Source organism: Calonectris borealis, chromosome 19 (assembly GCF_964195595.1).
Source record: "Calonectris borealis chromosome 19, bCalBor7.hap1.2, whole genome shotgun sequence".
NCBI classification, from domain to species: Eukaryota; Metazoa; Chordata; class Aves; order Procellariiformes; family Procellariidae; genus Calonectris; species Calonectris borealis.
The window spans coordinates 3,948,503-3,962,454 of record NC_134330.1 but is presented as its reverse complement, the minus strand read 5'-3'; the positions used below and the strand labels follow the sequence as shown (position 1 = coordinate 3,962,454).

General features: G+C 43.6%; 2 protein-coding genes across 6 annotated transcripts in view; one reads left to right on the top strand and one right to left on the bottom strand.

The window, feature by feature from the left end:
* Nucleotides 1-1,011: 1,011 nt before the first annotated feature.
* Nucleotides 1,012-2,398, bottom strand: PTRH2 (peptidyl-tRNA hydrolase 2). The gene is made up of 2 exons (XM_075168464.1): nucleotides 2,312-2,398; nucleotides 1,012-1,683 (listed from the first exon to the last, which is right to left on the bottom strand). Exon 2 carries the CDS (start codon nucleotides 1,663-1,665, stop codon nucleotides 1,147-1,149), a length of 519 nt encoding a protein of 172 aa, XP_075024565.1. The 5' UTR covers nucleotides 1,666-1,683; nucleotides 2,312-2,398; the 3' UTR covers nucleotides 1,012-1,146.
* Nucleotides 2,399-2,463: 65 nt separating this feature from the next.
* The window catches only part of VMP1 (vacuole membrane protein 1), a 70,962-nt gene continuing 59,473 nt past the window's right edge, over nucleotides 2,464-13,952 (top strand). The window contains exons 1-4 of one of the 5 annotated variants that reach the window (XM_075168459.1): nucleotides 2,464-2,550; nucleotides 6,860-6,991; nucleotides 11,319-11,420; nucleotides 13,740-13,875. In XM_075168459.1, coding sequence (XP_075024560.1) covers nucleotides 11,345-11,420; nucleotides 13,740-13,875 — 212 coding nt within the window. In that variant the 5' untranslated portion in view covers nucleotides 2,464-2,550; nucleotides 6,860-6,991; nucleotides 11,319-11,344. Of the gene's footprint in view, nucleotides 2,551-3,026; nucleotides 4,161-6,859; nucleotides 6,992-11,318; nucleotides 11,421-13,739; nucleotides 13,876-13,952 lie in introns of those variants that run through there. The other 4 variants (XM_075168463.1, XM_075168461.1, XM_075168460.1 and 1 more) reach the window with 4 other exon arrangements.

Genomic DNA, 13,952 nt, shown 5'->3' with positions numbered 1-13,952 from the left:
TGTCAGTCTTTGAAAAGTATTATGCCTAAATAAGAGGTGCAGTATAAAAACTTCTCCATTCTCTGTATTTATTGCGCTTGCATTTCAACCCCTCTGACATTCCCTCTGGGTCTGTAAATTTGGCTGATGGAAACAACGCCTTCTGTTCCCTCTTCTACAACATATTTCATAGGTACTCAACTGGAAGACGTGGCTGAGAGGCTGTAAAAGAAATGCCCTCAACAGCACAGTTCTCGCAAAACCGCTTTGTTATAAAACTGACTCGGAGAAAGTCCGCCTCGCTAGAAGTGCGGGGAACTTGCCTTTTAGTGTTAGAGCTGCAGGGGTAGAATTTACACAAGCCGTGATCAGCATGACCTGAACTGTCCAGTAACTTCTGTGATCAAGTGCTTCCTTAAACCCAAAACAACCCATTAGTCCCAAGTAAACCAGGATTTAAGTTAGTCCCTGTATGACAACCTCTTTATATGTAGGGTAATTCCCTATACCTTGGCTAAACTGGGAACGCTGACCTGCTCGTGGATTCCTGCGCATGCAGCAGCTACACAGACCCTTCCGGAAAGGAGCATGGCTTACAGCTTCTCCCCAGAGCTGTTTACCGGCTGCAAAGCCTGTTTAACTTGGTCAGTCTCATACCGGTTACAAGCTATTGCGTCAGTTACTCTGTTAGAAACTGTGCAGGAAGCTGGCTATAGCTACCCCCAGCTGTATGGGGCAATTCTTAACTGTTGCAGCAGCTCATCTTTTCTGAATTAAAGAGCGTATCTCTTCAAAAAACCCTCCTGTAAGGCAGACAGGGGGAACTTGTCATTTTTAACACATGGGACGAATTCACTTAAACTTTATTAATGCTTCTATTCAGCGAGTAAACCAGACAAAGTGCAAAATCCTCAAATATACTGGGTTCGTTCTTATGGGTAGTAAAATTCTGCCAGCTCTACTTTTGTCAACTCCACTGAGCCTAGCATTTTCTTTCCCACTTTAGAACGCAATACAGAAGCTAAAGAAACCTTTGCAAATTTAAATCTCTTACAAAACCTGGTTATTTTATTTATACTGAGAACATACGGAAAAATCCCAAAACTTGGATTTTATCCCTTCAGTACTGATATACACCAATGCATTCAGATTTCTTTGGTCCCCAGTTTAGAACAGTTTTAGGTGACCAGAAACTTTATCTACTACATCAGCTGGTCCCGGTCCAATACCCAGGACCGTCTGGGAGCCTGGAGCTATCTGAGTACGACCCGCGTCTTGTATTAAGCTCACGGTCAGTCCGAGGTGTTTAGCGTCAGCCAGGAGCTGGATCAGAGTCTCTTCGTCGGGAGCTTTGAGGACCACTTTCGGTTGTCCGCAGTACTCCCACTGTTTCAGGAGTTCGGGATTTCTTCTCTGAACTTGCTTGTAGGCAGAAACGGCAGCGTGGGAACACTGTGCCGCTACTTTACCCTTTCCCATCTTCAAATCGTTGCGGACAATCAGCACCATCTTGAACTCCCCGGACTCTCCCATGATGCTGGCTTCGCTCCCGGGGTTGTTCGCAGGCGCAGCCATTCCGGCTTTGGGCCGCCGTAGAAGCCTCCCGCGAATGCCCCATCCCAGGCACACCCCGCACGCGACTCCAGCGATGACGCTGAGGAACCCGGGTTTGGAGAGATAATCCATGACGGCTTTTGGAGTCTCCTATGAAAGGGGGGGAAAGACAGAATTCACTCGAGCATTTTTCACCTTGTGAGAGCACACCTGGTTCTCTGGAGACAACATTCGTTAAAAAAATAACTCTCCCATCTTCGCGCATTGGGAAAGGGTGTTCGGGACCCCCCTCCTGGGCCTGTGACTGTCCCAGGGACAGCTGTCTCATCCCAAAGACGTCACCGGCGACGGTGCACAACCTACCGGCGACGGTGCACAACCTACCGGCGACGGGCTCCAACTCAGGAAACAAAACTAAGAAAAAAAACGCAAATTATGTGAAAGTTACTCCTAAAAATGGTGAGAGAAACGGTAAAACGGTGTGGTTTTAAAGTCGATACCCAAAATTCACTTGAGGGCTACCTCCCGGGCGGGAGCGAGGGGCGGAGCAGAGCCGCCCCCAGCTCCACCGAGGCCTGCGGCAGCCACGGCCCCGCGCACCGGCAACCCCCGCTGGAAGCGACCGCACCGGGCAGGCCGGCATCGGGTAAACGACGGAAGAAGGAGGCAAAAACCGAGGGCGAAACGAACCGTGCCGGGCCCGGGGCGCCGCCGCGGCGGGGAGGCCCGTGTCCCCGCGGCCCTCGGGGCGGCACCGGCGGCCCCCCCCCCCGCTTACCTGCCACGCGCCCGCCAGCCCGCTGCCTCCCCGCCGTCGCCCGGAGGTGACGCCACCGGCGCGTGCCAGCGCGGGGCGGGACGAGGACTGACCGCCGGCCGCGGCCCGCGGGAGGGAGGGGCGGGCAGTGCGGCGCGCGGGAAGTGATGCGGCGCCGGTGGGCGGGAAGGGGCAGACTTGGCCCCGTCTCTACTTCCGGGTTGGCCCGGGCCCAGCGGGAGCTACCGGCGCGGAGCGTGGTGAGTGCGGCGCTGCGGGCCGGGCCGGGGCCGGTCGGCGGCTCGGCTCGGCTCGGCTCGGCTCGGCTGCAGCAGGGCCTTCCCCGGCGGGCGGGGGTCCGCGCCGCCTTCCCCTCAGCGGCACATGCCCCGCTTCCCCCATCCCGCCCCCTCAGCACCGACCGCGCGGCCGCTCCCCTCACGGCCGCCCCCCGTCTCCATGGTGACACGCGCGGCCGGGCCGGGCTGCGCTGGTGGCGGGGCAGCGAGGCGGGAGGCCCGGCCCCGGGGCGGCGGGGGGAGAGCCGCCAGCGGGCGGGGGCGGCGGCGTCCCGGGGCGGCGTGACCCAGCGGCGGCCCACGCGGTGTTGTGCAGAGCTGGGGCCGGGAGGGGCGGCGGGAGGGGCCCGGCCCGGCCGGGAGAGCTGGCGGGGTGGGTGGGTGAGAGGGAGGCGACCGCAGACTGAGCGTTGCAAGGGTGAAGGAGGTCGGGAGGGGCAAGAGCCGTCCCCAGGCCGCGGGAAGGGCGGGAGGGTCGCCGTCGTTAGGGCGGTAGCTGCGCTGCTGCCAATTCATCCCCGTCCCGCCGGAGCCCTGCTCTGCTCGGGACGCCTCCCCGTCACGCCGGACAAAACCCCGGAAACTGTATGGTAGAATCGCCCTGCTTTGGCCCCAGGGACGATGCCTGATGACACAGTGAGAAATTCATCCTTCTGGCTGCGAAGAGTCGGATACCGATGGTCTTTGTCTGCTTCTCTTTTCTGTAGAAATGTATTGTGCTCTCCCACAGGTTGCTGACCGCATCCTCCGCGTCACGCCAACTGTCCGTGTTCCTAGAGGCTGTGGCTTGTCTCGTGGACTTGGGTGGTTAGGCCCAAATCCGTGAAGACTCTTAATGTCTCTCATCTGTTGACTGAAGTTAAGCGCCTAGATGTGTTTGTCTGGTTTTTAGTTCTCTGGCCAATGTCACCTAGTGATTACAGAACGTAATAAAGGAGTACGATTCCTGTTTTGTTCCAGTTTTGCCTCTTAGGTGTTTGGCAAGTCACGTAGGTGATCTGAGGGAAGGGGTGATAAGTTTGTTTGATAGTGGCTGTTTATCTATAAAGTGCTGTGAATCCAGGTTATCCACTTTGAACTGCACATAAGACATTTCTTCAGGGTTCTCTCCTGTCCTTGTTTTCTCTGCCATGTGCTTACCAACAAGTGGGTATCCTGGTTTAGTTAATGTTAATATGGGTTGAGCGCTCTGAGGTGGAGAGAATGTGATATTGCTCTTTTATGCCTTGGAGCATGTGCATTTTGTTTGAGCAGTGGCTTTTGGTACTGTTTTACTCTTGGGACTTCTGCTTTTCTAAGGTTGTTTCACCCCAGTTCCTGCTAGATAGGTCGACTGCTTTATACCATCTTACCTTATGATAACATAGATAAGCTCTTCTTAATGCATTAATTTACCTATTGAAATGGGCTTCATTATGTCAGTCCTCTTTCTTTCAATCCATTATTTCTGCGGCATGGGATGGACCTTTCTTTGTTCCTTATTGGTCATAAGTGATAGTTGTAATGATTCCTTCATCCTGTGTTTTCAGATGAGAGTTTGAAAAAACGTGTTTTCAGTTGCGCAGTGGGAGGTGAGCACTACTTATTAATTTGAGCTAAGCTTCTTGTCCTACTTAACAGCTGAAATCAATGGTACTTGTAATTTCTGTGGGAAGGGATAGGAGGAGACTTAGTAGCTTTTAAGTGGGCAGTAGCAATGAGGAAGGTGAGTATACTGGAAGCAAGCTTTTTGGCTGGAACGTCTGCAGTATTTCCACCTTAAAGGTTTTTCCCTGTGGTTGTCTTTGAATGTCTTTTGAATGTAGTAACTGTTTCTGACTGCGTCCTGTGAATACCTCTGTGTAATTAGTGCATATTTTGAGATCTCCTCTTATTTCTTAAAAAGCTTTGGTTTTAAAACAAAAAACTGTTGCTCCTGATGTATGGTAAGAGTAGGCCAGTTTTTCCGGTATAATGATGATGGGAAATGTATTATTATCTGAAGGTTAGAACTTTAACTTCTCTTACTTGTGGAGAAGCGCGAGTTGGATGGACTTTGCCATTCCATGAGAACAAAGAGCACAGCCTTGAAGCTGTTGCAACACTAAGCTTTTTCTATTCCTATAGCAGGTTGGAACCATAGTCACGGGGCAGCACCTTGCTGGTTTTGGTGCTGCACTGACTAGGTGGACCCAGGAGACAGTAAGACGTTATTAGTGAGGCAGCGACTGTTCAGTGTATTTCAAACTTGTTCAAAGAATATTCTTCTCTCTTTCAAGGCTCAGAATTAGCCTCTGTGATTCACTTGTATGAGCAGTGTATTCTCACTGAATGGCGAAGGCAGCCATAGTGTAACCTGAATTGGTTCCAGTTAGAGACTGTTACCGTCTACGAAAAGCAGAAGTTGTCATCTCAGGAGCGTGTTTCAGCTACTGTTCTCTGTGGGGTCTGCTAGGTACTTCTGTTCATTCCCTTTCATCTCTGCTGTACCTCCTCTTAGAGAAGAAGCACTCTGGCTATAAGGGCTGGACAGGTTCAAGCACCTTCTTGTCGGGAAACTGTCTCCCAGCAAGACGGACTTACAAGATAGGCTAAAGGCAAAGTTCCTACCAAATCTGCACTCTCCACCACCTGCTGGAGGAGTCAGAGGTAGCGATTCTTAAGGCTGCGTTTATACTCTTATTTTTCTAACTCTTTGTTCTTTCCTAGTCAAATTTTAGCAGGCCTTTTTTGTGCAGGCTATGTTATCATCTTGTGACAATTCCTGTGACCTTTCTTTCCTCTGTGCCTTTAGGAAGCATAGGGAGGCTGACGGCGGAGAGCTTGACTGCCACCTTCTGAAGGCAGAATGCAGTCTGAGATAGTACTTGGCAGATAGTATGTGCGTGGATTTCTGTATAGCCCTCTGGAACTGAGGGTGTAAAAGATGCTGTGTCTGTTTAGTCACCTGAATATTAAGTTATGGTCTTTTTTCCAATGTTGTGTGGCCCTTCTCTCCAAAGCCTTTCTCTCTGCTCGTATCAGTGTTTCCAAGTCATCCGTTTTGCTGAAAGGGCTGCTTGGGCGTATGTGACGTGCCCTCCCCAGGAGGTACGTCGTTGTGGCACTGGTCAGTGCTGTGGTAGTACTTGTCACTGCGTCCCTGTTTGAGAGAGGGCATGAAGTACGCTGTATTATAATGCTGTCTCATTCAAAATCTGGATATAGTTGGGCTGGGCACTTGGGAAACTGAAGTTAGCATAGCAGCACAGCAGTAACACTAAGGAGGTCTCCTGTGATCTCCTCAGGTCACCCTCTCAGCAGCGTATTTCACCCTCTCTGATAACCTTGAAGTGGTTTTCTCAGCAGGTTGAGCATTGTCCCAGTCGGCAGAGGAGCAGTCTGACAGTAAGCTGTTATCTGCACCCCAGGCTTGCTGCCTCCTGCCAGTAAGGAGCGCAGAACTGATCTGTGATCTGCATGAGATGCTACACTGATAATGTTCACGTTCCCAGTTATTTCAATTTCCTTTCTTTTATTTAAATGCTTTTTTTTTTTGAAGTTTCAGCAGATCACCACTGCAAAGACCCAAACAACCTGAATTTTATCTTTCCTACCATCTTCCATGCCTTTTCATCTATCTATTGTGTAGTGACTCTACTGTATTATTATAGCACCTGATTCTACTGCTGGATCTACACAGACAACCATCAATATTCATGTTTCACCTGAGAAAATCCATCAGGGAGAACAATTTAATATATGTGGCCTTAAAGGCAGGGACAGAACTTTTAGTAACCTCAAAAGAAAATGCGCAGCATCCCTGAAACTTGTGTTACAACAATATTAAATCATTCTTTCCTAAAAGATGTCCCAAAGTCTTTTTGGAAGAGTGGAAATTTTAACTCTAAATTGTAAGATTACTTTTTTGAAAGGTATTTGGCTAGGAATTGGAAAATAGGTCTGGTGTACAGAGGCATAACCCACAAAATGGAAACCTGTGGTCTTTAACTGAGTTACTTTTCCTTTGAGGGATTAAACTATTTTAGTTAGAAGAGCATTTTTAGTATGGGAATAAATGCACTCATATTAAAGTAACCCGTTATAGCTAAATCTATGGAGATTTGGAACGTCTTTCAGATGTGTCCTAATTTATTTTAATTGAATGTTTCCCATGAGTGTTAAAGGACTGGAAAAAATCAAGCAGTTACTTTTTCTATGTTCTGTCATCTTTAGGAAAGTTATTAACCTTCAAGTTAGGGCCTGTGTCAGTTTTGTATCACATGATGAACAGTATTATCTTACTCTGTAGGGACAGAAGGTTTGGAAGAGCAGTCGCTTTGGTCTTGAATGTCTACAGAGCTGAGGACATAGTTGTCTGTTCCACTGGCTTCAAATACAGAAGAAGTAGTGAAGAGTGACATAGTTGTACGGAGCTGAAAGGGTATGTAATGTTTCACTTCAAGACTGATCTCATCCTTTACCTAAACATGTTCATGTGCCAGGCAGTCTTTGACTTGTGCGGGAAAGTGCTCTCCGAACTGTTACTTTGCCAAGAAACTGTTAACTTATTCCCTGTGTAAATGGTTGCCTATGTAGAGCATTTGATGACTGAAACAAAACCGTATTACAGATGTGTAACACTGTCTATTTTAGTGCAATTACTTATCCACCTGTGAAAGTCTGGTTTTTAATCTTTTGTTCTCTTTATTGTAATTGAAGAACAGTGATGTAGATAAAGAAGAAGGAATGGTTATCAGAAAAGTAGAGAGGAAAGAAGGAGCAGGATACCAGCAGGATTGGAGCATGTGTATTAAAATGCAAGAAATGACAAAAGACTGAAAATGGTGTGTTGCTAAGGTGGCTGGGAGCAAACATCAGCAGAACGGTCTAAGCTATAAATCTAGTTCTAGCAGCTGCATGGCAAGTAACTTTGATGGAGATGACAGACAGGGTTCCAGGGTCTCTTTAAGTAAGAAGCGGTAAGAATTAGTGATTCAAACAATGTCTGGGAAAGCAGTGATATCATTAAAATAGTTTAACAGCTTCCTTGTTGTTCCAGCACATCGAAAAAGAGTCCTCAAAAAAATCCTTAGTTCAGAACCTGAGTCCCCCCGATCTGCTCCTCCAAGTGAGAGTGCAAGCACCCAACTGCCTTGTCTTAAAGTGTTTCCTTTTACGTAAGCGCACCCAACACTTGGGTGCTTCAGCAGCCTCCCCAGAGCTTCAGAAAGAAGAGACTTTTGTCCTTTTTCTCTGATTACGGAGTGCAGAGATTGCAGTGCCTAATTTTGTTATGTTCTCAGGCTCTAATAGCTTGTTATGTTTTGTCTCGCTTATGCTGTGAAGTGCCAGTCACAGTTACCATAAGCCCTTTTTGTTGACCAATTTACATTTTGACTAGCAATAATTGTCTTTTTATACTTCATGTTATGGATTGCACTAAAGCTGAATAGTGTATTGTGGGCTATTTGTTCAGCCCTACAAAGAAGTTATTGTGTGACCACAGCTCTAACAAATGATCTAAGCAACTCTGATACAAAAACTGTTCAAAGTTGTTTTTCTCACTCTTTGAAATAGTTTATTTTTATGTTTGCTGGTAACTGCTCAATTTATTAGGCAAATTTATTTTTAGATATGGACTCTGTGTCTTTTTCAGCGTTCATGAGAAGTGAAGTTCTGTTTAGCAGATGGAATTTAATTTCCTGTGGTGAGCTATCATGGATTTGGTGTAGACTTCAGAATGTGGACTCAGTTAATGAAGGATAACTCCATTTTGGGTCAGTCTCCTACTCCAATTAATCTCCATGGGGAGACATTAGTGCAGGACTAGTGATTCCTATAGGTGTCAAACAGAGCAACAGATCAGATTGCTGAGCTTTCTGGATGCACATCCTCCAGTTCCTTATGCTAAGATACTTTAAGTATAATTAAACTTTGGTAAACCAAGGAGTTTTTTCTGAAACCAGTAGGGGTTTGGTTTCTGAATTGCAGCCTGTTCGGATTTGCCATGTGATAGGTATCAAATCTCCTCTCCCTGTATTCTTAAAAACAAGTTTTTAGAGCTTTTCTGCAGAATTGTTGAACCTTAAGACCTTCTTAACAAGTATTTGCCCCACAGAAGTGTGCAAGGGGATTATTTATCTGCTTTGCTGTAAATGTTGACTTGTGTACTTGAGGTAGCGTTATGCAAAGCTAATCCCAGATTAGTGCCTTTCCAAGCAGGCAGGGTAAAACTGGCTCTGGTAGTTGGGCTTGTGAAAGCTGTAATACATACGTAACACGCACCTGAAATCCCTAAAGATTGATGATCTTTATGTACCAGTAAGATGTTTAACAGTTTGCAGTGGAATTCAGTTCATGGAGAGGGAGTGTTGCGCACAGCCTAGATTTTAGCATCAAACATGGAGAGCAGTTTGTATTACAGTAAATTAACTTTTTTTGAAATGTAATTAAGCTGAGCAGAGATCAAACCAATTGAGACTTCAATTTTGAAGGCTGGATTTGCACAAGGAAAAAAGATGAATTTCAAAATGAGGAACATGTGGCTTCCACTTAAGTTTTTTTTGTTTTGTTTTAATCTTTGTTATATTTAAGCCAACAAAATGTGACTGAAGTTCCCTAAACCAGAACCTTTTTTTTAGTGTGGCTGTGTGCAGAACGGCTCTGATGGCTTTTGCTTCCTAAGCAGCTTTCTGTGAACACCAGGCTTTCTAACTATGGATGCCCAATTTAAATATTCCCCTCTGCAGTTTGAGCTTTGTGTGTGTAATGTGTGTGTGTGATATACATATGTATGTGTGTATATAAGCTTATATTGTATATGTATATAAATACTTATATATATATAAAAAATAAGAGCACCACGAACAAGTGCGGTCAGTAGAAACAAAACACTCCACCATCTACAGGGAGTTACTGTCCTAATGAAATTAGGAGATGGCTAAACATTTGATCCTTGTATCACCCTAGCAACTGGGCAGTTATCCTCAATTAAGTACTGGTGTAATTCCCCTGACTTCCAGGGTGTCAGGCTGCTATAAAACTGATCTGAGGAGGGAAAGAGGTTCACGTTTCTCTCGTGTTTGACTAGCAGTTCAGAGCAAACCTTTGATTGGAAGTGACTGCAGAACGATGCTGTAGAGCTCTTACTGCAGCAGGTCAGTCCTCTGTTGTCCTTGGCTGACTATGGAGCCCTTCAGCATTTTTCAGAAGCAAACTTTTGCAAGGCTGTTTTATTAATTTTCTTGGTGGTTTGGGTATTCTTGGGGCCCAAGTTTCAGTGAATAAAAACTGTAACATGCAAGAGATTAGTTTCCGCTAGCTTGTTTAACGAGACAGATTTCTATTTCTGCGCATTTCGTTTCAGGAAGGAGGTGTTGGAGGAAGGACTCCTTCCCGAGACCTTGATACTTTTGACTATTGGGTTTTAAGTAAAACCCCTTTAATAATCTCATTCTAGCTAGCAGTTTTATCTGTATTACAAGTAATGCACAAGGCTTATACATGCTTAGAAGAACATCTGTCTAAAACTAACTTGTGAAACCCTGGAAATATTAAGCAAATACAGTATCTGAAATCTTTTAACATTTTATTAAAAAAATTGACAAAATTATTGCAGTCTGAATCAAAGGGGCAATCTCATTTCTGTTTACCAAACCTGAGTTGCTCCTTGGCTCTTAAGCCTAACATAAATCAAAGGGGAAGTATTTTTTCTGTAAAACTTTAATTTCCTCTACTAGACAGTTTTGTACAGCTTGTCATTTTAATACTGGACTACTTTTCTGTCCAACAAAAGCAGCATATCAAAAACTGTAAATCATGTTTGCTTACAGGGAGAAACGTAATGCAAATAAGGTGCTTTAGCTTTGTGGGACTCTTTTTCCAAAATAAAATTCCAGAAACTGTTTTAAGATTCAAGAGAGGATTTTTAAAGCAGGGAGTCTGACTGGCTACTTTCTTTGTGTTTGATTGCATAAGAATTGTCAGCTTTTCAGTTTGGTTTTTGTTTTTTTTTTTTTTTTTAAAGGAAAAAAAAAAAAGAAAGCTCTTGCAACATTCTGATTTATGCTGGCTTCCAATTATTGCACTATTTACTCTCCTGGATAAGGAAAACCACAGCTGTTCTTTTGCACTTTTTAAGGCTGATCTCACTAGAGAGAGGCTAAACTAGCAGGCAGAATGTACACTTTTCAAAAAGCTTTCCATCGGAGAGCTCTTTTCCATTGAAGAGTTTACCTTTTCTGGTTACAGATATTAAACTGTGCAAAACATAAGATGCAGTTCTGTATCTTAGTTACCACATTGAGGGCTATTTTTTTAGGCTGTGAGGTTTTTGAGGTCTACTTGCATACTAACTACTTGGAAGCTTAGTGTCGGAATAGATGTTTTCTAATATGAGAATCAAATACTAAGCACCTCTCTCTCAGGATTAAACTGAGGGTTATATGAAGGTCTGCTGCTACTGGAGCCCAAACAGTGGGCTGAATAGTAGAAGGGATTGTTTAACAAGCTTTTGTTCAGTTGTTAGGAGTGAGACAGTTTTGTCATTTAAGTGAAAAATTTAGATTTATGTAGGTGAAAATGTTTTAATCTTTGTCATTGTGGGAATTGAATCACTTTCTCCTTTTTAATGGTGTAATGCAGGATAACTGTAATTTGGATCTGGAGAACTGCTGGATGTTTGCCTGTATCCTTTGACTACAGAGTAAATGGAGTCTTCATAACCAGAAATGGAGACATTATGCTTTTTGTTTTTGTTCTCCTATTAGATCCCCATACGTGACTGATCTATGAAATGGCAGAGAATGGAACAGATTGTGACCAGAGACGCATAGGAATGATCAAAGAACAGCACAATGGAAACTTTATAGGTAGGTGGAAAATGACTTAATGTTCTCAGCTGGTCAGCTTGGTGTGTAAAATGGCCAATACTCACACAGTACTCAAAAGGAATTTTTGTTGGTGCACTTTCTGCCCAGATAATGCAAAGGGCCTCAATGCCTGAATCAATCTTGGAAACTTCAGTCATCTCTAAATCTGAAGTCTAGAGGATTTATGTATTGTAAAGCCACAGAATAGTTTTATGCTGTGTATTTCCATTCAGTTTTCTTTTATACTCTTTTTCCCTCCAAAGTTCTTATTCTGTAGTTCACATGCATGTGTGCCCTGTAAAGCTGACTTGGGTACCAACAGGGGCTGCAACAGGACTGAGCTAAAAAACTAAACTATGTTGACAAATACATGGCTGTAGAAGTCAGGCTATACAGCCCCACCCTTTGGCACTGAAAAGTTAGCACTTGGTAATAAAAATCTGGTTTACGCTGGCAAAAATCCAGTTATTAGTCTCCCGATTTCTAGCTTTTCTGTTGACATTTAGCTTCACTACAATTTATCAGTTTCAATGATAAATTACTAACAAAACAGTTAACTACTTTATCTCCTACCTTGCCTCTGTTTTTCGTACTGGTATGTCTGAAGTAGGCTTGGGTTAATGTTTGAGACTCATGAAAAATGACCTGAGAAGCTCTCATGAAGAGCCTTGTGTCACTGAATTATCTGTGCTGTGTAGTATAGCATAGAAATTATAATCATTTTCTTTTTTTTTCTGTCAGCTTTGAATGTGCCAGTTCCATATTTAATTAAGTTTTGTAACCAAGTGATTTCTCAAGCTGTGTTCAGTCTTACACCATTGTCTTTTATGACCTTTACTAAAAACAAAGTAATAAAAAACAAGGTTGAAGCATTTCTATTAGACATATTAAGTGAAAAAATAGAGACTAGAAATTCTTGACGCAATGAATGCAGCAAGATTTAATGAGGAACTGTATGGGTGTATGTATGGAACAAATCAAAGCCTTTTACTTAAAAGGTTAAATCATTCTGTAACTCTGAGGGAATGTGGATATTATCCAGTATTTGCTGTTGTAGGATTTCTGTTAGTTCATCTAAAGCAACTGATGCTTACAACTAAAGAATACAAAATTAAATGGGCTATGTGACTAATGAGGTATGCAATTTCTATGTAAATATTAGCATCTGATAAGGCAGCATGTTTCAATTACTGGAATAAGACTGAAATTCAATTACTGGAATAAGACTGAAATAATACATCTTGAGTTACAATATGTTGGGGATTCAGATTAGATTAATAATTTAAATGCAACAGCTTTTTACAAATTTAAAATTTATGAATGTATTGCAGTGCTTTAAATGTATACAAAACAGAATACATGTGTTTTGACTTTGTGTAGTGATGTTTAAACAAGTTTGGTGTCTATTTATTTTTTCCATTGTTTTGTGATTTTTTTTTTCTCTTATTTCAGAATTCATTTTCTTTAAAAGTTTAAAAATTATTACGGCTCATTAGCTTGACAACCTTTGAACAAGCCATTCTCATCCAAAAAATAGCTAGGGTTTTTATTAACCTGAACTGTATTTTAAGCGCAAAATAACACATTTATTAGAAGAACCTTTCTTCTATACTTGTATGGTAGTGTACAGTGACTGGTGTTACCGTAGTGTTGAGCTCTGCATTATAACCAAATCACTGCAGTAAAAAGCAGCCAAACGTGTAGTGTCAGTCCGGCGAAGGACTGCAGTATAAAAGCAGGTCCTTTTCATGGGAGCACTTCCTGTCTGCTGGGCTCATTTTGGAGAATCTGAACAGCGTGGCAGGGCCTGAGGATCCTGACTGGGAGGGTAGATGCTATTATCCAGTTACACGGTGACTGAAGTGTGTAAAGAGCACATGTAATTCAATCTAGTTCGATTGGAGAAGTCTGAGAATAGCTTTGGAAGAGAATCAAATTCAAAAGTTCAAAGTGAAATGTGGTCTCTGTAGTGGGTGATTGAGTCGCATTTGACCTAATGTATTAGCTGGTTTGTAACTAGCAGTGCAGTACCTTGCATAAACGCTAATAGATACGCCAGACTTTTTGCACCCTGGGCCAATTAGATTCTTGAAGGGTTGTCAGCTACATGGAGGAAAAAAGCCACCTTACTTCCTTTGCTGGAGGTCACCTGATCTCTGATGCCCTTAGAGCAAATGCTTTGTCTGAGTGGAAAAGATGACTGGGAGCCCACATTAACTTCCTAACAAAGCCAAAAAAAAAAGTCAGTATATTTTTGGGTGGGATGGAATCTGAACTGTCAGCCTGTGCTTTTACATTTCTGTTGCTTTTCATTTGCAGATTCCTCTTTGTTGAGTGAACGGAAGCGAAGGGACCGAGAAGAGAGGTTGAATATTGTACTGTGGAGACAACCGCTTGTTACCTTGCAGTATTTTTTCCTGGAAACTCTAATAAACTTGAAGGAATGGACCATAAAGTAAAGATCATTTCTTTAACTTCTACTAAGCATTCTGGGGAAACCTATGCTTTGATTCAGTAGGTCATTCTGACATC

Excerpts from the sequence above, each read along its gene's own strand:
- PTRH2 (XM_075168464.1), bottom strand. The coding sequence starts at position 1,665 with ATGGATTATCTCTCCAAACCCGGGTTCCTCAGCGTCATCGCTGGAGTC.